The sequence below is a fragment of the Marmota marmota genome, unplaced genomic scaffold (genome assembly GCF_001458135.2).
Source record: "Marmota marmota marmota unplaced genomic scaffold, marMar, whole genome shotgun sequence".
NCBI lineage: Eukaryota > Metazoa > Chordata > Mammalia > Rodentia > Sciuridae > Marmota > Marmota marmota.
Genome location: NW_026000005.1, coordinates 36714328 through 36735668, shown reverse-complemented (window position 1 = coordinate 36735668; position 21341 = coordinate 36714328). Strand labels below are relative to the sequence as shown.

General features: G+C 47.1%; 1 protein-coding gene across 3 annotated transcripts; it reads right to left on the bottom strand.

The window, feature by feature from the left end:
- Positions 1-2910: 2910 nt before the first annotated feature.
- Positions 2911-19842, bottom strand: LOC107138733 (serine/threonine kinase 11 interacting protein). Of its 3 annotated transcripts, none has more exons than XM_015481447.2 (25): positions 19780-19842; positions 19503-19588; positions 16666-16871; positions 16384-16458; positions 16013-16108; positions 15424-15531; positions 15222-15293; positions 12465-12591; positions 12174-12277; positions 11956-12051; positions 11750-11791; positions 11400-11546; positions 11121-11205; positions 10218-10577; positions 9865-10070; positions 9351-9467; positions 9060-9237; positions 6923-7153; positions 6722-6825; positions 5624-5721; positions 5350-5528; positions 5095-5176; positions 4817-4887; positions 4029-4276; positions 2911-3303 (listed from the first exon to the last, which is right to left on the bottom strand). In XM_015481447.2, exons 2-25 carry the CDS (start codon positions 19561-19563, stop codon positions 3154-3156), a joined length of 3243 nt encoding a protein of 1080 aa, XP_015336933.1. In that variant the 5' UTR covers positions 19564-19588; positions 19780-19842; the 3' UTR covers positions 2911-3153. The 3 variants fall into 3 exon arrangements, with proteins under 3 accessions (XP_015336933.1, XP_015336932.1, XP_048664559.1); XM_015481446.2 differs by having other exon boundaries at positions 19759-19825; XM_048808602.1 differs by lacking the exons at positions 2911-3303; positions 4029-4276 and having other exon boundaries at positions 4838-4936.
- Positions 19843-21341: the final 1499 nt, after the last annotated feature.

Below are 21341 nucleotides of genomic sequence, written 5' to 3'. Positions count from 1 at the left end.
TTTATTCATCACTCTGGAATTTACTTACACAAATAAAAGCAAATATAAACATGTATTTTATTCCTTTCCACCTTCTTCCTACAGAAGATGCAGCATGGTGTGATGCATTTTCTTTTTCTTTTTTTTTAATATTTATTCTTAAGTTTTAGGTGGACACAATATCTTTATTTTACATTTACGTGATGCTGAGGATCAAACCCAGTGCCTCGTGCATGCTAGGCGAGCACTCTACCTCTGAGCCACAACCCCAGCCCGGTGTGAGACATTTTCAAGTGAGCCAATCCTTTCTCTCCACTGCTGTCTAGGAGTTGGGAGACTTCCACTGTGTATGTACCCTTCCAAGCTAGCCCAAGGCCAGACAGAGGCCAGGCAATCAATTAGCATTTGCGGGAGGGGAAAGGCCAGACTGAATGGACAAATCGATCTCTGGGGAAAGTCCAGGATATGCAAGGTGAGCATCTCCTGACACCTGTGCTTAGCATCAGTGGTAAAAGCTGTCACCTGCTGGGCACGGTGGTGCACACCTATAATCCCAGCCTCTTGGGAAGCTGAGGCAGAAGGAACAGTTCAAAGCCAATCTCTGCAACTTAGCAAGGACCTCAGCAACCCAGTGAGACCCTGTCTCTGAATAAAATATTTTTTTAAAAAAAGGTTGGGGGGCTGGGGATGTGGCTCAGTAGTTAAGCACCTCTGGGTTCAATGCCTGGCGTTAAAAAAAAAAAAAGCTGTCACCTTTGCTCAGAGTATAGCAGGATCTAGGGAGAAGGTACATTCATCAGGGTCCCTGCTCCTGGTAAGGCACAAAACTAAAGAATGCTAATGGTTTTACTCCTGATAATACCTGTCTTCTGGGCCATCAAAGAAAGAACACCTTTGCACAGAGGTTGCAGAAGACTCTTGCATTATTGAAGAAAACAAGGACTTTCACAGAGACCTGAAGCACAAAGAACTGGAAGATGTTTCTCCTTCAGCTCTCCCACTTCACACTTTTTCTCAATTCACCCTAAATAAGTGACGATTGTTGGGCCATGATCCCCCAGTTTAAGGAAAAGTACTTGCAAAGAGGTCCCGTGATAAAGGATAGCTTTGGGCCAGAAGCCAGGAAGGCCTCAGGACCACAACACTGATGGGAAGGAGCCATGTGCCATCATCCAGAAAGTGAACTAATATATTTGGGAAGTTTTAATTTGCTTCAATTAAAAAATTCAGGGCAGCTCTAAGCAAAGTAGAAGTAGGTGAATTTATTTTCTGAGCTTCTACACAGGCCTCTCTAGCTCCCTGCTCTCAGCTGACCTATTACCAAGGGACCTCTACCCCTCTCCCAGTTGGCTGGTTCCTAGCCCACAGCACCCCACCCTTCTGCCAAGCCAGACAAGGCACTATCTAGGGAGTAACTAAGCTTAAATAGCAATCTTTTTTTAGGAAGTTGAATGGCTTAACTACCCTTTTCTGGGGAAAGTATGCACATGAAATGTATACGCATTGAAATTCCTGGACAGATACACAAAGAATCAGCAATATGTTTGTCTGAAAAGCGAATTTAGAGATCAGCAGCAACAAGGGCAACTCACTTTTTGCTTTATATTTAGGTACAATGTTTGTTTCTTCACAGCTCTCCCAATAAATTTTAGAATAAAAGCTTTTGAAACGTCCCTTCCTAATCTTTAAATACTTTGATCTCAAGGACTTAGAGATATGGTGGGCTGACCAGGACAGGGTTCCAGGTATAAGGCCCCAACTGTGACAGAGCCCCTGCCCTGCTATCCCACTAAGCACTGAGGCCACAAACTGGTCAAGGCCTTAAATGGCCTGACCCAAAGTTATCTGGATCAATCACACTGCCACTCACAAATAGGAACCAAGAGCCAGGGCCTATAGATACAAATATATGGGTGTCACTATTCCTACCATGTTTATTCTCGGGTGCAAGAAACAGATCCCCTAGCCCAGCTGGCTCAAATTGGAGTGGGGGTTTCTTTAATCAGGATCCTTCCAGTGGTTCATATTGGCTTAAACACACACAGGTTTTCTTTACGCAGGGACCCCAGGTGTGTGGGGTTTTTTTTGTTTGTTTGTTTTGTGTTTTTTTTTTTGAGAGAGAGAGAAGAGAGAGAGTGTGTTTTTTTAATATTTATTTTTTTAGTTTTCAGCGGACACAACATCTTTGTTTGTATGTGGCCGGGCCTCACGCATGCCAGGCGAGCGCGCTACCGCTTGAGCAACATCCCCAGCCTGGACCCCGGGTTTTGATCCTACTCTCTCCATCTCAGCTACATCTTCCTCTCTCTGCATGATTCCACTTTCAGGAAAGTTTTCCCCTAATGGCTAGCAGCCCCAGCCTATCTTCTCAGCAACTCTCAGGGAAGAAACTGGCCTCTTGGGTAAGCTGATGTGGCCAAAACCAGGACTGGGTGTTGGTGGGCCACATCAGATCACAAGAGCATTTCTGAGCTAATCACCACGGCCAGACAGAGAGGGAGAGGTGAAGGAGTGGGCTAACCAATGGAGCCATTGGCTGGGTGAGGCACTGCTATGAGAAGGCAAAAGCAGAAGACTCCAGATGCCAAGCCCTCCCTCCACAGCTCAATACCACAGTTCCTTTCCCCAGACACCCTCCACAATGGCCTGAAGTCCTCACTAGTTCCCAAATGAAATTCAAGAGTGAGAAACTAAGAGACCCAGCTATTTAATTGGCAGTGATTCCATGACTAGCCATATGACAGGAAGCTGCCAGCTGGAGGACTGAGTGCCCATGGGACAGGAATCCTACTTGATCCCATAAGCTGGGGCCACAGTAGGATTGGAGACGGGGTCTCAGTACAAACAAGTCTGCTCAGGGATGCCCATTCAGAAAAGGTCAGGGAAATGGCAACTCTATAAACGACACATTCAACTACCTTCCACAACATCTGCAATAGAAACTACTTTATTCATACCTGAGAAAAAGTGTGTGAGAAACATTCCCACTGACCATTTAGCCTGTCCCCTCAGGCCAGATCATTTTTCTTGTCCTTCCCTTTAGCCATAGGTCACTGAACAATGCCCAAAGACTGGAGAAGTCAACAACCAGAGTCTGGAAGACAGATTCGGAGACCAAGAGAGAGAACCTCTGCAGCCTAGTTCCTGAGGTCAGGGCTAGGGTCAGCGTGGAAGTCATCGGTCCAGGTCCAGAGCCTCCTGGGTCACAGTTCGGAGTCCAATGGAAAACAACTCCTCCCAGGGCTCCCGTATCCAGGCCAGCAGTGCTGTCAGCTGTTCCCGACATACAACACGGAGTGCCCAGAAACTCTCCAGCCGAGACACCTGGCAGGCCAAGCAGTTAGCAAGGTGAGATGCACCAGGGGGACAAGAAGGTCTCAGGGAAGGACCACCACCCTCCTTGGCTCATTGTTTCTCTCCCAACCCCCAAGCCTATGTCATTCCCCATAAAAGATGCTGACCCTGAGCCTTGAAGATAAGAGTCCAACCAAGCTTTCCATCACTGTCTCATCTCTAATCTTCCCTGCTACACAAAATACAAGTTCTGGAATCAATTCCAAGGATTTGAGTGGGTTCGATTCCTGGCTCTATCACTTGTGACCTGAGCAAGTTGGTTAATGTCCCCAAGCCTCAGTTTCCTCATCTGTAAAACAGTACCAATAATAATATCTCCTCCTTACCTGGTAGTTATAAAGGTCAAATAGAGAGCTGATTACACAAATTCACAGCAGCCAAGTGTCTCCCTAAAGGCTCCCTAGCTAATAAAGGGCTCCAAGGCCAGATGTTCCCACTGCCTACAGCTGCCATGCTCTCTAGTTGCTTCTTATTCAAAACCAAGGAACCTCTGATTCTTTACACCCTAATTCTGTGTTCCCTTCACTGTGCCTGCTCCTCCCTCAGCTCCATTCTCCCACCAATTCCCAGCCTTCCTAAACCCATTTCCACACTGCCCATCTCCAGTGTGAGCACATGTGTATGCGCACACACATACACACACACTCTTCCTCTCTTTCTGCATCTGAGACACACACACACACACACACACACACCTCGTCATAGAAGACCAGCTGCAGGTCCTCAGGGGCCAACCGATAGAGCAGCACAGAGCTCAGGCTGCTGAGTGGCTGCTGCTCCCTGACCTGCACAGAAGGGCCCAGGACCAAGGGAGGGGCCTTCTCAGAGACTTCACCAGATGCTCCTGGGAGAGGGGGCTCTGCCTGGGACCCTGCAGGGTCCTCATCTAACAGGTAAAGAGTCGTCAGCGTCAGCAACAGGGAAATAGGGCAGGTAGAGGGACCTAGAGGAAGAGAGGCAGGGTGAGGCCCAGAGTAAAAAGCTATGGAAGGCCTGGATCCCTGGAGGACAGTGTCCTAGCACTGCTCAGAAGAGGTACAAACCTCTTCAGGAGTGGGCCACAAAGGAGCTTGTGCCCTGGGGACCAAAGCCCTCCCCTTCCCAAACTCCAGGAATCCCTACTTCCAAAACCTCTGAGAGGTGAGACAAAGAGAGCCCACCCCACCAGTTGCCCTGAACAGAAGCAAGGACCCATCTAGCCTCTCTGAAGGGATGAAGGGAACAGACCCAGCCAACTGGCCCACATCAGGGAAGACTGGACACCAAAGCAAAGGTCTCTAAGCTACTGAGGGCCCCACCCAAAGAGAGAGACAGAGAACACCCAGCTGTTGTGTGGGTACACCCATGAGGGGGATTCCAGATTCCTGAAAATGAGAGTTGTTATCGGGGTGCTATGGAGGTATGGGGGCTGCTGAGATAGGAAAAAGAGACTGGATGAGATAGGATACAGAGACCAAGGATACCTGCAGCATGGAGGCCTCACCTTCAACCAAGAATGCCCGAAGATAGAAGAACTGGGGAGCCTCTGAGGAAGCGACTTGTCCCAACAATGGCCTGGGAGCCGTGGCAGACACAGGAAGAGGGTCAGCCAGTGTAGGAAGGGCTTCAAGGGAGGGAATGGGTCAGGAGGAGCTCAGGGCCTGTGGGGAGGTGTGCACCCAAGGATGGGGGCAGGCTCAGGGCCTGTCTAGCATAGGACCATGTTTGGGATCTGTGGAGAGGGCCTGGGAACCAACCCCCACCTCAGTCCTGTCTACTCACCAGAGCCGGTGCTGCGGGGTTACCTCCTCCTCCGTAGCAATGACAGAGTTCCTCTGGGTAGGGGGCAGAGACTGCAAGACACCTGAAAAGAGCCAGCCAGAGACAAGGAACCCTCAGAAGGCTCTGCTCTCCTCTATCCCAAGCTCTCCAATTTTCAACACCTGTCTATTCTCCATTGTATTGGGTTTCAGAAACCTCTAAAAGAGACGAGTCCCATTTGGCCTCCCTGCCCGGCCCTCGCTGCCTCTATCTCACCAATGAGCTCTTCCAGGAAAGCCCGGCAACACCTGGCATCTCGGGGTAGCAGAACACAGCTACCCACACCAGTCACCCACTCCAGCCGTAGGCTCTGGCCTGCCAGGCCCAGCTCCATGCCATTCAGGTCCTGCAGGGGAATGGCCAGGGTTGGCTGGAGCCAGCTAGCTGGAGGCCCGCTGTGGAAGGAGAACAGAGTGACCAAGAATAAGGACAGACTGAGAATGACAGGGAGACCCCAATGCTGCCCTGGCCACACACCTGGCTCACTCACCAGATCTCCCCTGTCACCTTCAACAGGTAAAGCCTATGATCAGACACGACCACAAGACACAGAAATTCCCTGGAGTGACCTGCTAATACTACTGGTACCTAAGGAGAAGAGAAAGTTGATGAGAAACCAAAATAAGAGAACCAGAAAAGCGAGTACCATAACAAAAGCTGAGCTGTTCTCCCCACCACTAATCAGTGTAAACAATGACCTCGAGTCCCACTACTCTCCATCCACAGCACCGCCCTCACTTAGATCCCCTGGTGGTCTCCTGACTGGTCCCCGTGACCCTCATCTGGGCCCTCTGACCTGCCCTCCATACTCCACCAGATTGTCTTCAATCACGAAACTTATCATCACTCCCTGCCTCAAATGCTGGGGTGGCTTGTGATAGCCCCTGGATCCAGTCCAAACTCCTTAACAGACACACCAACCTGTTCCCGAACAGACTCACCAAGGGACACCTGCCCCTCATTCTGCACACGGGCTCCCCACCCCCGCAGCTCTCCCCACAGGCCAGTCTCTCATGCCTCTATGCATTTGCTATTTTCTCCACCTGTAATTCTTTCTCCTTCCTACTCCTTGCTCATCTGTCAAGGCTTGGCTTCGACAGCATCCTCCAGGGAGGCTTCCTGGCCCACTCAGGCAGCATCAAACACCCCTCCTGAGGCCTTACCCCATAACGGCATATACACATTGCATGATATTGTCAGTTCCTCACACCAGACTCCAAGACTAAGGACAAGACGAATCCTTAGTGTCCAGTATACATCAGGTGTCAATAGAAGGGTCTAATGACACGGTGCATTTATAATGACTGGAGGCCCCATGTATTAGTGCCAGGTGCCATGCTGAGCAGCTGATAGACACTAGCTCTCAACCACCACACTGTGTAAGACAGGAAGCATTATCTCCATTGTGAGGGGGATGACTGAGGTCATGAGGAATGTGTCTACCACCACACAGCAGGGAACTGCTACAAGTGAAACCAGAAGCCAGATATGGTGGTTCCCAAGCACCTGGCCAGGCTCCATTTGGAGCAATGGAGACAGTAGATACCATGGTCAGTTAGGGGCATGGGCAGTACCAGGTGACACAGACCTTGAGGCAGCACTGGAACTCTTCCTGGGCATCACTGAACACCTCCACATCCAGGAAAAGCCGGAGTCGGTGGTCCACAGAGCGGAGGCCACAGCGCTCAGGGGCTGGGGGCAACCCGTGAGCCATCAGCCTACCCCCAGCCCCATCTCTGCTGCCCCTTCCCTCCCCTAAGCCACCCCATCTTGCTTTGCCTATACTCACGTGGACTGAGGCTCCAGCTGCTGTGGCCATGGGAGATAGGTGCCTGAGGTGGGACCATGTCAGCACTGCTGGGGTGGTCACTGTGGCCAGCAGTGTCACAGACAGGACTAGAAGACTGAGAGGAAACTGGTGACTGTTGTCCATGATTCTGCTCCCTGTTGGAGGTTTCCTCAGACAGAGTCATGAGAACCACATGGTCACTACCACAGCTAGGACACACAGCAGGAGATTCTGGATAGAAATATGGACACAAGTCCTAGTCTGCTCACACAGCATACCCCCACCACACTCACAGTACACCTGCTACTCTTGGAATCCCCAGGGCCACATCTAAGCTTCTTACATGAGCACTATTCCCAAATCATCCCCAACTCCCTCTCCAGGCATAGTCACTGATGGATGACACCCATCCCAGTAGGGACTGAGCTGACCTATGGCCCACAATCTCCTCAAAATACACCCTGCCTTCTAATTCTAGGCTCTCTCAGATAGGGTTAAACTCAACGAGCCTGATCTGGTCCGGTCCCAAAGCCTTGGGCTGACCAAGTACTTCAGTATTCTGGCATCAATGTCTGAAAAACCAAATGAAGAGACTGGGAAAGGCAGGGAGGACTCTGGTAACAGATGTGGGTTCTATTCCAGACTCCACTGCAATGGCTCTATAATCACAGGCCAGTCATCTCTGCTCTGAACCTCACCGATCAGATGAGCATGAAAAAAGTGTTATCTTACAGGGTTGGTGGGTCAGCTGAGTGGAAGCAGATAAAGAATTCAGGACATGGATCAATAAGGACAGAAGAAACTCCTGAGCAGCTCAGAGATGCTAGGTGCGTGCTAGCTCCCACACCATATTATCAGCCCCATCAAAACTCTTCCCATCCCATTTTGAAAATGAGGAAAGATCAGATAATTTACACAGACTAATAATAACAGCAGTCACCATATATGAGGGACTTTGTTTTGTGTCAGGCACTGTGCTCAGCACTGTCACATTTAAATCTTCTAAGAGCACCGTGGTGGTGGGGGCCATTTTCTTCTTTGTTCAGATGAGGTAACTGGAGTCCAAATCAAATGAGCATGCTGCACATGGTAACGTTCATTAATAATGAACATTCAGGGGGGACCCCAGAGGCTGCAGGGTCTATGGAGTACAGCCAGGGCCTGGGAAAGAGTGGGACTATTTCCACTTGCATATGTGCCACTGGGGCTACTGGGCTATAGTCACCTGGGCAGGCTCTGGGAGGGGAGCAGGGTAGGGCTCAATTTTCTGAATTACATCTTAATGTTCTGCTGGAGCTACTGCTAAGAAAAAAGTGACTAATAAAAAACAATGTTTTGCCAAGTACAGTAGTATACATCTGTAACCCAGCAACTGGGGAGGCTGAGGCAGGAAGACCACAAGTTCAAAACTAGCCTCAGCAATTTAGCAAGACCCTTAGAGAGACCCTGTCTCAAAATAAACAAACAAATAAATAAATAAATGGGCTAGAGATGTAGCTCAGTGGTTAAGTGCCCCTGAGCTTAATCCCTGCTGAAAAACAAAACAAAACAAAAAAAAGTCATTTAACACAGCTATTAGCCAGAATATTCCTGTCTTCAAAGACTTGGCTTTTTGATTGGTCCACAATGGGAGGAACTCATTTTAAAGAATAGAATATAAAGAGATGCCACAAGGTCATTTGTTATTAAGTAGCTTACATGGTCAGTCAGGCAAAGACAAACTACATCAACTCCCAAAGCACCTTACTCAACCGCCACCATTCTCAGAGGGCAGCATAGCAACCTGACTCTACAGTAAAGGCTCACTGGATTTTATGTTATTTCTGAAATATTAGCCAAAAATACCCAAAAAGCCTGCAAGTTATAAAAAATTAATGAGTATGTTTAAGCATGGTTGGGGATTATATTTCCTCACTAAGAGAGGAAAAAACCAAGATGTAGTTCCATCTTTTTCAGATTTCTTTTTTTATAAACATAGCAGACATACAGTTTTACTTTTCCTTCTGATAGAATGATTGGTCCCCATTACTCTAGTCCTTCCTCCCTGGGGCTGCTCTTCTACACTCCCCCACTCAGAGCTGCCTTCCCTGAAGTGGGAAAGCTGTGTTGGCAAGGAGGTCAGGGGCAAGGTTAGTACCTGTCTTTTGGAACAAAGGCCTCCAGCCTTCCTCACCATCCGGTCCCAACCCAGTCTCCTCCGGCTTGAACTCACAGCCACAACGCAGACACTGAAATCTGGTCCCCAGTGGGTCCCTGGCCTCCCTAAGCTGCTGCTGTGCCACAGTAGTGAAAGGGGTTAGCACAGCAAGTAGCTCCTGAAAGAAGGCAGGCAGAAGGCAGCTGTGAGCAGGCAGACCTCAGAACAGACTCCTGGACCTGCTGCCTGGGGCTCTTCCCATCTCCCCTACAACCTCCTGGGCCCCATCACCTGGACAGCTGCATGAGCATCAGATTCCAGAAGCACATAGCGACGCAACTTCCGGTCAGGGCAAATATAGGAAAAGCGCAACACAAGTATGGGGGCCCCAGGGAGCAGACCTGAGCCCTGCATGAGAAAGAGAAAGCAAAAGAAAACAATAGGAGGTAGGAAGTTATGGTTATACTGAATATGGAGGAGAGAAATAACTGCAGACCCCATTTAAATACTGGAGCTGACACCCAAGTCTTGGGCAAGGATCCCCTCCTCTGCCCAGCTTCCTACACAGCTTGCCATCATGCTCCAGCCCCTGAAGTACCTCTCCTAAGCTCCAAGTGCCCATAAGAGATGGTGGGAAACACCCAGTCTGGTGCTGGCACATAACATCACCATGTTGTCAGCTGACTCCTGAAAAAGCCCAGGGCCTCTTCCAGGACCCTACCCACACTTGACCAGGTAAAGTCTCTGGACCCAGAGCATCCAGCGGAGGGGTGCTAAAGTCAGGAGTCTTGGAGGTGCCACTCACCTCAGGCACTGGCTCTCTCTGGGTTCTCATCTCGGGCTCTAGCTCAGCCACTACCAGACTCTGCAACTCCAGCCGCTCCAAGGTTCGAGCTGCCTGGAGTTCTACCTCAAACAAGTGGGTGGAAGTGATCCGGAGAAAGCATTCCCGGCCCTGCACACCTTCAGGCCCTTGCAAAGGGCACACCAACATAGGGCGACAGAGCTCCGCTGTGGAGAGACCAAGAGAAAAGCCCTGGAGGAAGGAAATGAACCCAGAGTCTCTGCCTCCCATGAGTGGCCGTGGTTGTTCTGAAATCTCCTGGACACTGGAACACTGGCTGGCCCCGGCCTGCCCCACAGTCATAGGGTGCTCACCTTCTACTTCCTTCCATTCCTGTTCCTCTTCTTCCTCATGTCCCTCCTTTGCTCCCTCTTCCTTTTCTTCTTCCTCCCTATCTTCCTCCTGGGGCTCCAGCTCCACCCTACCCTCTTCAGACATTTTATGTGGTGACTCCTCAGGACCTCTGACTTCCTTCTCTGGGGCCAGGGGACCAGGTAGAGTCTCTGGACCCAGAGCATCCAGCAGAGTGGTGCTAAGGTTAGGAGTCTTGGACGTGGCCAGATGGGGGCTCCCAGAAGTCTCCAGGTGGTTCCTATACTGCAGCCAGTCACAGCCAAACCGCTCCCTGAAACTATTCAGGAGCTCGAGTTCCCGATGCTGTTGTACAAACCACCCTGGGGGAAGAGGGGAAGATGCACAGCTGAGCAGGCCCCAGCCCCTACCCCAAAGACCCCAACTTCTTTCTATGAGTACTCCTCAATGTAAAGCAATGGGAGGACTACAGGCTCCCTCCCAGCAGCACGTCCCCAAGCATGTCCTATGTAACACTATGGTCACACAATGAGCAACTGCACTTTGCTACTTCTAAAGAGCCACAAACACAGTAACATAAGTAAAGCCCTGAGATGGCCCACAGGAAAGAAACCTATTTTTTGTTTAACCTAGCACTTCCCAAACTTACCTAGCCACAAAATCCTTTTTTTATGACCTTTTGATGCCCCTCAAAGTTAATGCTCCCTGAAAAGCTTTAGAAAATGCTACCCAGGAGCAGTTCCTTCTCCTTTCCTTAAACTTAAAAGACAGACTAAAAATACCTTTGCAGTGCTTCATATTGCCAGAAAAATCAAATTTCTCCTACCAGGCCTTCATAGATCTTCATCAAGACTAGAGAGAGCTGGAGCAGAGTAGGAGCTGGCGAGTAGGTGAAGCTGACTTACCGGCAGGAGAGGGATCCAGAATTCGGGGCTCCGGATCTGTATCACTGGGCTCTGAGATGCTTGCCCGCCTCACCCGGACTCGGTTCTGGGTTGGGCAGAGGGACACAGTTCTACATCAGCCAGGCCTCCAGCCCTGCCCTTCATTGCCACCCACCCATCCTACCAAAACCACACAACTACTAGCAAGGAAAAGGCCCTACTACTGTCAGTCCATCAATAACCCAGAGTCCCCACAAAAAGACCCAACCCCAGGCACAAAGCAGCAAGGATGACACTTACCTTAACCTTACGCAGCAGGGGCTGGGCCATGATGCCCCCTGAAGAGAGGCTATCACTCAGCTCAGGACCACCTGAAGTTTCGGTGGTACTCCCCACCGGCCAAGGCAGAGGTAGGACCATGGGGCCAGGCCCTGAAGATGCAGGGGTCTGGTGTGTGACAACAGGAAGAAGTGAGAGGTGCTCAGGGGAACACCTCTGCCCCACCCAACTTTGCCAAGAAGCAGACCCTACTTTCCAGCCACTGGAGGGAGGAAGTCACCAGCCACTTCTGTCACCCCTCTAACACCCTCCCCCTTCATGCCTTCACCCATCAGCCTTGCCATCCTGCTCCACTACCCCACCTCACTGACCTGAAAATCCTTCAGTGACAAGACCTCGCCATCAAGAAGGAACTGCACAAAGACAAAGGAAGAGGAGGAGGGCTTTCGGTAGAGCCATCACCAGAGAGTTCAGGTATTAAAAAGACAACAGGGACCCGGGATGGCAAGAGGGCACAGAAGTGGGGTAGGATTTGGCAGGAAAGGGGAAGCAGAGTGGACACAAGACAATCACTCACGCTGTGGGCAGCATCCCTAACCCGGGGTGATAAATACTGGATGGTGGCCACACGATGGGCAGGATGGAACCACAAAGGGTTCCCCTCCAGGTAGAGCTGAGGGACAGGAGAAGAGAATGAGGAGGGCCTGGGGTTCCTTCTGTGGGAAGAAAGCACTGACCTCCATAGGAGGACCAGGCACAAAAGTGGCTCCTGAACCCTTGAAGCACCCATGTCACCTTGCGGAGCTCAGCCAACAGCCACAGAGGTGATAGCTCCTTGTGTCCTTCCAGCAGGTTGTATGCCACATCCAGGTGTCTCAGGTTCCTCAGTTGCTCCAAGCCTGGGGTGGAAGTGAGAAGGGAGGAATAGTGTTGGAGTGAGTGCATGGGTATGGTGGTGGGTGTGCTGGGGGAGGGTACAGGAAATAGACAAATCAGAGTGCCTTATCCATGTGGTCCCTGGGCTACCTCAAGCCTTGTACTTCCCCCATTCGCCTCCACATGTGCCCCATCACACTTCCCACTCACCTTGTAGGCTCCGAAGCTCATTGCCTCGCAGTATCAAGTTCCCGAGAGCAGCTCCTGAAGGTCCCATTCTTGGTACCAAGTGCAAGCGATTATAGGAGATGTCCAGATGGTAGAGTTCAGACAAATCCTTCAGCGGGACAGGGAGGACAAAGGTTCTCACCTTGACCAAACTCTAGTTAGGGTCCTCTGGGCCTTCTGGACAAGGCCTTCCCATTCTACCTATGAAAGCTGCAAATTCTCAGCACAAACGATTTCACCCACATTAAGCGACCTGAACAAACACTAGTATAGTTCCTAACAGCTCCAGGTTGCACCCAAGGATGGTGACTCCAACCTCCTGAAATTCCTGCCTGGGAAAACTCAAGAATACAAACAAAATGTCCTGTTTGTTCCAGCCAACCTTTGAAGACAGTCTATCTCCCAGCCTCTGTGGGAGGGCAAGGACCTAACTTTGATAAGTGCCAGTTAATTAGCAAATTCAGATGGGTATGATTCAGACAACATCCCCTTTCCTGCTTTCTACTTTCCTGATTGTAAGCCCCCACTTCCCCTATTATTTATTTAAAACATCTAGGCATCTCTGCATGAATCAAAGTGGATTCAGTGGATTTATCATTGATGTATAGGAATGTGTTTGATTTATGGGTGTTGATTTTGTATCCTGCTGGCAAAACTGGAAATCCATATGTAGCAAAATGAAATTAAACCTCTATCTCCCATCCTGCACAAAAATAAACTCAAAGTGGATCAAAGACTTAGGTACTAGAACAGAGACCCTATGCCTAATGAATAAAAAGTAGGCCCAAAACTTCACCACGTGGGCCTAGGATCTGACTTCCTTCACAAGACCCCTAAGGCACAAGAAGTAAAATCAAGAATCAATAAATGGGATGGATTCGAATTATAAAGCTTCTTCTTAGCAAAAGAAATAATCAATGTGAGGAGAGAGCCTATAGATTGGGAGAAAATCTTTACCACATGCACCTTCAATAAACCATTAATCTCTAGAATATACAAAGAACTCAAAAAACACCAAAAAAAACTAATAACCCAATCAATAAATGGGCTAAGAAAACTGAACAGATACTTCACAGAAGAAATACAATCAATCAACACATATATGAAAAAGTGTTCAACATCTAAGCAATTAGAGAAATGCAAATCAAAACTACACTAAGATTTCATCTCACTCCAGTCAGAATGGCAATCATCAAAAATATAGGCAACAATGGAAATAGAAGGAGACCCTCAGAGTTATACAAAAGTACATACAAGAGGAAGTGAGGGGAAAGGGAAAAATAATACAAGGGGGACAAATGAATGTCAGTAGAGGGGGCAGAGAGAGAAGAGGGGAGGGGAGGGGAGGGGGGATAGTAGAGGATAGGAAAGGCAGCAGAACACAACAGACACTAGTATGGCAATATGTAAATCAATGGATGTGTAACTGATGTGATTCTGCAATCTGTATATGGGGTAAAAATGGGAGCTCATAACCCACTTGAATCAAAGTGCGAAATATGATATATCAAGAACTATGTAATGTTTTGAACAGCCAACAATAAAAAATTAAAAAAAAAATATATAGGCAACAATAAAGGCTGGCAAGTATGTGGGGAAAAAAGTACACTCATACATTGCTGGTGGGGCTGCAAATTGGTACAACCACTACAGAAAGCAGTATGGAGATTCCTCAGAAAACTTGGAATGGAACCACCATTTGGCCCAGCTAACCCACTCCTTGGTTTATACCCAAAGGACTTACCACAGTGATGCAGCAACATCAATGTTTATTGCAACTCAATTCATAATAGCTAAACTATGAAACCAACCTAGGTAGCTTTTAGATGAATGGATAAAAAAAATGTGGTATATATATTCAATAGAACATTACTCAGCTTTAATGAATAAAATTATGGCATTTGCCAGTAAATGGATGGAGCTGGAGAATATCATGCTAAGAGAAATAAGCCAATCCCCAAAAAACACAAGCCGAATGTTTTCTCTAATATGCTGATGCTAATTCACAATTGGGGGCGAGGAGACTAGAGACGAACAGAGTTACCTTAGATTAGGTAGAGGGAAGTGAAGGGAGGAAATGCGGGACAGGAATGATAAAAGAATGAAACCGACATTATTGCTCTATGTATATATGTGACTGCATGACCAATGTGATTCTATAACATGTACTATCAGAAAAATAAGAAATTACATCCCATCTACTTATGATATATCAAAGTGCATAAACGCAGTCTACTGTCATGTGTAACTAATTAAAACAAATTAAAAAAATTTTTTTAAAGTGGAATTCAGTTCACATTGAATCCTCTTCCCTATTGCAATAGTTTATTGTATGACTGGTTAAAATCTGTCCTTACCACTTTTAATACCCAGCTTTGTTTATCCTTCACAAGGACAAAAAGATACAGAAGGGTTCCATCATCACCACAAAAGGAACTGGGCAATACACTAAGTAACAGTGGGCACTCTTTACAACCATCTATACAAAAATAGGTACTCCTACAATTTCTACTTCATAGGTGAATAAACCAACAAGCTAGCTTATTTAATCCAAGTCACACAGGTGTTAGATACTGAGATTCGAGCTGTGCCTTGTCTTATCTAGAGCCCAACACTACCAGGAGGGTGTGGCTTCACCCAGAAGGCAAGCACAAGGAAAGGACCAGTGGGTCCAGAAGCGTGGTGGGAACAGAGCAATTCAAGGCCCAAATGTGCCAGCCACCAGCTGCTCACACTCACCATCAGGAAGCCTTTGCAGTCCTGGACTCGATTGTGGCTCAAATTTAAGAAGCGCAGAGCTGACAAGAGACGCTGAGGAGGATGGAAAGAGGAAGCAGAGAACAGATCTTCATACAAGGTCACCTCATTGACCAGCAAGCCCTCCTCCCTAAAGATCCAACCTTGCCCTTGCCCAAAGCCACATTCCCTCTGAGGAACTCACCAGGGAGCTGTCCAAGGCAGTGAGCGCATTGTAGCTGAAGTCCGCAGAAAGCAAAGCCAGCCAGGGGAGGGCAGAGCAAAGGTCACCACCACAGGCTGAGAGGAGTTCCTGGGCAGGAGACAAGCAAAACACCTCATTAGTCCCCTCACCCTCCTGCCCACACCATGCTCTATCATTCATTCATTCTTTATATACCAGACTTCATTTGGAGATGAAGACTCAAAGAAAACCCAGATCCCTGTCCCCAAGGACTATACTATGGAAAGAGTAAGAAGGTACACACTAGAATGTTTAATACAGCATGGCAGGTGTGACTGTGAATATATGGACAGGTACAGAATGCTGTAGAGTTACAGGGGAGGCAGCGAGGACACAAGATCACAGGAGGGAGCAAGAACATCTGAGCTTTATTTTGTTTTCTGGTTTTTTGATTATTTATTTGGGTTTTTTGCAGTGCCAAGGATGTAACCCAGGTCCTTGAGCATGCCAGACAAGTGCTCTATCACTGAGCTACGCCATCAGCCCTCAGAGCTTGGTCTTCTGTGTCTCCCAGGACAGAGCATCGGGGCCCACCCCTCACTCTCCTCACCTCTAGTGCCTGGATGCTCTTGCTGCAAATCAGGGTCTCCAGCTGGGAGTAGATGCCACGAAGGCCATGCAGGCAGTGGAGGGGGACACCTCGGAGCTAGGGCAAAAACGGAAAGGAGCGGGGAGGCAGAACTGCACAGAAGACAAACACCTCATGCCTATCTCCCAGGATGGGGAAAAGGGAGAAGATGACAAAGCCCAGCTATGGTTCAGGGAAACATTAAATGGAAGAGTATTGATACCACATTACTGCAGAGCAGGGGTACACTCGTGCCTAGCCTCTCCTCCAAGAGGCCAACTCTCTATCCCAAGCCCCCAGTGAATACTTCACATTAGATTTTGTACAATGACATCCCCCAACACCCCCCATACCTCCAGCTGCCGAAGAGACTTGAAGGGAAAGATCTTGATGGGCCCTGGGAGGCCAGGACCAGGGATATGGACCAGCTACAAGAAAAATATTACAGGTTACTGAGGCACAGCATCCTTTTCGTTAGCATCCCTTTCATTAGCATCCCTCTCTCAGCACAACCACCCACGCCTCTGGCATCATCTGGATTTCAGCCCTGCAGACTCTGCACCACTACCCCACCCCCAGTCTCTATCATTCCCCCCAGCTCTTTGCACATCCTGACCCATATCCACCCACAGAACCTTGAGTGAAAGCGTTTTCTGCAGCACATCAAAGAGGAACTGAAGCTGGAGGATGATGGGGGAGTCCGCGGGGTGGGAGGGCAAAGCCACAAAGCCTGTCTGACCAGGACCCCATGGCCCCAGGTATAGCTCAAATATACGGTTCAGCTGCTGCAGTGTGGTAGTCAGCAGGCTCAGCGTGCTACAGCCAGACAGGACCACATCCCCTGCAGGGAGAGGGGCAGACAGAAAGGAGAGTATATTGAAAGGGTCTTTCCCTTCTCAAACCTTCACAATAAGTAACACTGCTAAGCTTTCCATGCTGCATTAACTCAATTTTACATAAAAGTCAAATGGACATTTTATGTTGATTTCTTTTTCTGATTGCAAAAATAACATGTACATGTATAGAAACTTTCAAATAGTACTAAAATGCATGTCAGAAAATAACCATATATTTAAAGTGCTATGGTATTATTATTACTCTATGTTAAAACTGCTCTCTAATATTAGAGACTGTCATCCTTGAGCACATCTTTTTGTCACCCTGGTACTTGTCACTGGTCCTAAAAAAAGTGCAGTTATGGGGTTGGGACTGTAGCTCAATGGTATAGCTCTTGCCTACCATGTGTGAGGCACTGGGTTTGATTCTCAGTACTACATAAAAATAAATAAATAAGGTCTGGGGTTGTGGCTCAGCAGTAAAGCGCTTGCCTAGCACATGCGAGGTGCTGGGTTCAATCCTCAGCACCACATAAAAATAAATAAATAAAATAAAGGTACTGGGCCTAACTACAACAACAAAAAAAAAATTTAAAAAAATAAATAAATAAAGTAAATGTATTGTGTCTATCTACAATTAAAAATGCTTTTAAGAAAAGGGATAAGCCCAGAGCAGGAGTGCATACCTTATAATCCCAGCAACTCAAGAGGCTGAGGCAGAAGGACAGTAAGTTTGACACCAGCCTCAGCAACCTAGCAAGACCTTGTCTCAAANAAAATTTTTTTTTTTTTTTTTTTTTTTGTAGTGCTGGGGATTGAACCCAGGACCTTTTACATGTAAGGCAAGCACTCTACCAACTGAGCTATATCTCCAGCCCCTAAAAATACTTTTTAAAGTGCAGTTATAAGCTACATATGGAGAATTTTTTAAAAACTTTCTAGAAAATAAGGATAGTCAAAGGATGTTACAGAAATACTATACCCTCCACCCAATGTTTATGTTTTATTTATCTATAGGTACAATGTCAATATCAAAAATTGGTATTGCTTGGTGCAGAATCATGGGGGTCAGTTTTAATACAATTAATTGATTATCATCATCAAAGTAAAACTGTTTCCCACTATAAAATCTTCTGAATTTTAATCAGGAAGCAGTTTTTCAAATACAAGTAGAGATTTTATTACAACAGTCCCTCTTATCCACAAGGAATACTTCCTAAGACCCTCAGTGGATGACTGAGATCATTAATAGTCTAGAGCTCTTTACAAATGTGCCATGGTTTTATCCTATAAACAAGTAACTATGATAAAGTTTCATTTATAAATTAAGAACAAAAAGAGATTAATAACAATAATTAATTATAAAATAAAACAATTATAACAATGTATTGTAATAAGTTATTTAAAACTTTAAAAATTTGATATTGCCACAACACACTGTGCAGTTACACAGTTCTTTGCTGTTTGTGGAGATTCATGCAACCACCACTACAATCAAGATACAAAACTATTCCAACACCAAAAAGATCTGCCTCTCACTACTACTTTCATAGTCACACACTCACACTTCCCATCATTTCTAACCCCTGGAGACACATCACATTTTTGCTGAATAAATAAACAATTCCTACAACTTGCATGAAGGATTTTCTATGTACCAGACACTAAGGATAGATACAGACATGGTTCAAGGGCTCTTCCCACCCTCAAAGAGCCTCCCAGTCTAGAAGAGAGAAGACATGTGCACAGTTATTAATACAAACCAGAAAATACCACTGCTATAAAGATAGATTCCACAGATACCGTCAATGGGAGTGCAGAGTGAGAGAGAGGACAACTAAAGTTAACTGGGTAACATGTGCCAAATGACTGTGTTACCTCATTTAAACCTCATCAGAATCTCCCAAAGTGAAGCACTATTAACTTCCTCTTAAGAGAAAACTGAGTCACAAAGAATCTTGATTGCACTCATATGACTGGTAGGAGTGGCTGCTTCTTTCTGGTCTCAAAGCCAAGGCTTGTGAACAACTACTGAAATTCTGAAGTTTCACTGTGCCCAGGCAACTATAACAATAGAGTTTCCAATTTTGAACAGTCACTACATGTGTATACACGGTACTAAATGTTTTACGTGAATTAAAATGAATTCCCAAAAACTTTCTAGTTAAGTACAATAATTATGTCAGACAGATTTCTGGTGAAAAAAAAACTGAGGCTCAGAAAACTTTAAACAAATTGACCAAGTTTGAAAGACGGTTAAGGTTTCAACCTAGGTGGCTTTGACTTCAAATCTCATGCTATTTTAACTTGGTGCCTTGCTATACAACAACGATTATGATCTGTCCCTGGTGTACAGAGGATTACAGTCAAGTAAAGATCATTTCCCTTTGAGAGTATAAGAGAATGCGTGGAGGAAGTGATACTGGAGCCTGGTCTCTATGGAAGGCTAGAATTTACACTGTCAGAGACGAAGGGCATTGCAAACAGCCAACAAACTCAGGAGGACTAAAGATATGAATGAACTCTGACACCTCGTAACCCGTGGTAGTCACAACTCCGTGATTCAAGGCGTGTCTCCGGAAGGTGAGGAGAATCCCACCTCTCCTGAGGCCCAGTTCAACCGGAAGTCCACTCACCGGACTCCCGCAGCAGCCCCGCGAGCTTCCACACCACAGAGTCCCGAGAAGCGGTCGTCATGGCCACGGGACGCCGGAGGCGGAGCCTGGGAAAAGAGGAAGCGGAAGAGCCTCAGGTGGGCGGTGGTGCCAAAAACCCAGGGTGTCAACGCAAAAGAAAGCGTCGCGTGGACAGAAAAGCAAGAAAGAGGAACGAGAAAGAGCGTCCTCCAGGGCGCCCTTTCGAGGAACATAGAGCCTAGCCATCTAGACTGACCCTCCAGTCCCGGCCTCCTACCAGTCCAGCAGCCCGGCGCCTAGATGTGATGGACAGGAAGTCCCGCCCCGGAAAAGAGGTGAGCAGAGGACGACCGGAAGACACGCCTCCGTTACCGGAAGCCACGCCTCAAGACGCGCAAACGTGTCGGAGGGGGTAGGGGGAGACGGAGGGGGCTGGGAGGTGCTGGAGAGGGGCCGGAGGGGGCCCGGTTTGACCCAGAGTAGAGGGCTTCCGTCACCTTCCCGCTCACTCCGCTTGGCTCTTGGTGATCCCTAAAATTTGACTCTTGCAGACAGGGAGGAGAATCAGTTGGGAGAAATGGAATTTTCTGTTAATTAGGAAAAAAACTCATTCAAAGCGAACACTTGTTTTCCAATTAAAAGAAAGGGTGTACCCTGGAAAGACTTTTTTCGGTAGCTGTTAGAGAACTGAGGCCTGCGGAGGTGCCACCTTTGGGGTCTCTTTGTCTCCTTTTCCTTAGTCTTTAAACTTTTTTTCCTTAAGCAATATCAGGCTCTCAAATTAGCCGCTGGTAATACCCTATGTGAACCTAGCCCTTTGTTTTTACTGTTTGGTCTCATCACACCTGAATGGAAAAGTTGTTATCTCGGTTTGAAAATGAGAAAACAGGTTGGGGAGGCCAGGTTAGTTGCCAAGGTCATTCAATTAGTAACCCATAGCGCCAAGACTGCAAAAGTTTCTTGGTTGCAAGTTTCCATTGTAGCTTTTACTGGGCTTCTGGTCAAATGCTTACGTCAGCTGCTGAACTAGGTTAAGAAAAATGTCTTAACAGAGTTTATGGTTTTCTGGAAGGGTTTCTTTTATAACGTGCCCCTTTTCTGCCCAAGAAAATAAAAATGAATTGTAAGTCAGTAGAGAGTAAGAATAGGCTCATATTTATCTTTTTCCTTAATTGCCAAATTTGAAGGATTTGATTTTCTAAAGACAGATATTTGAAATAATAAATATATTCTCCTAAACCGCATTAATTTAGTGTTGTGATCTAAGCCAAAAGCCTAAAAGTTGGTTAAATGAAATAAGTAGAAGTATATCATGAACAGCAAGCAGAGCAGTTCACAAATACAAAATCGGAGTAATACAAATCTGTGTTGAATTGTTAATTCCATGACTTGATGATTGTCGTCTCTGTTTATCAATCACCTGGTACTGGGGAGGGCAGGGGCTCCCTCACTGTAACTGCCAACTCAACCTCTCAGGAAAAAAAAAAAAATTTGAAGTTCCTAATATTGCAGGAACTGTTTTCCTTCTGGCCTCCCCAGTCCACAGTTATTTTCTGAGAATTGCTCCATTCATAGGGGTAGCAACTGTAGCCAGGTTTTTTCTATATTCCTTTGCTTCCAGACATGTGAAAGTGAAACAGAAGCAAAGAAAGCTGAATTACAGAGGGAAAGAAAAACAGATTTACTGAAAGAAGCAACAGGAGATGAAGTAGTTCTTGTTTCCATCCCCCTGTGAGGCCCACTCCCCTTTCTGGCCTTGGCCTACAGGCAAAGCTTTGGCTGCCTTCCAAAGAATTCTCTTTTTTTCCCCCCTGCCTAAGTTAGTTTGAGTGTACTTCT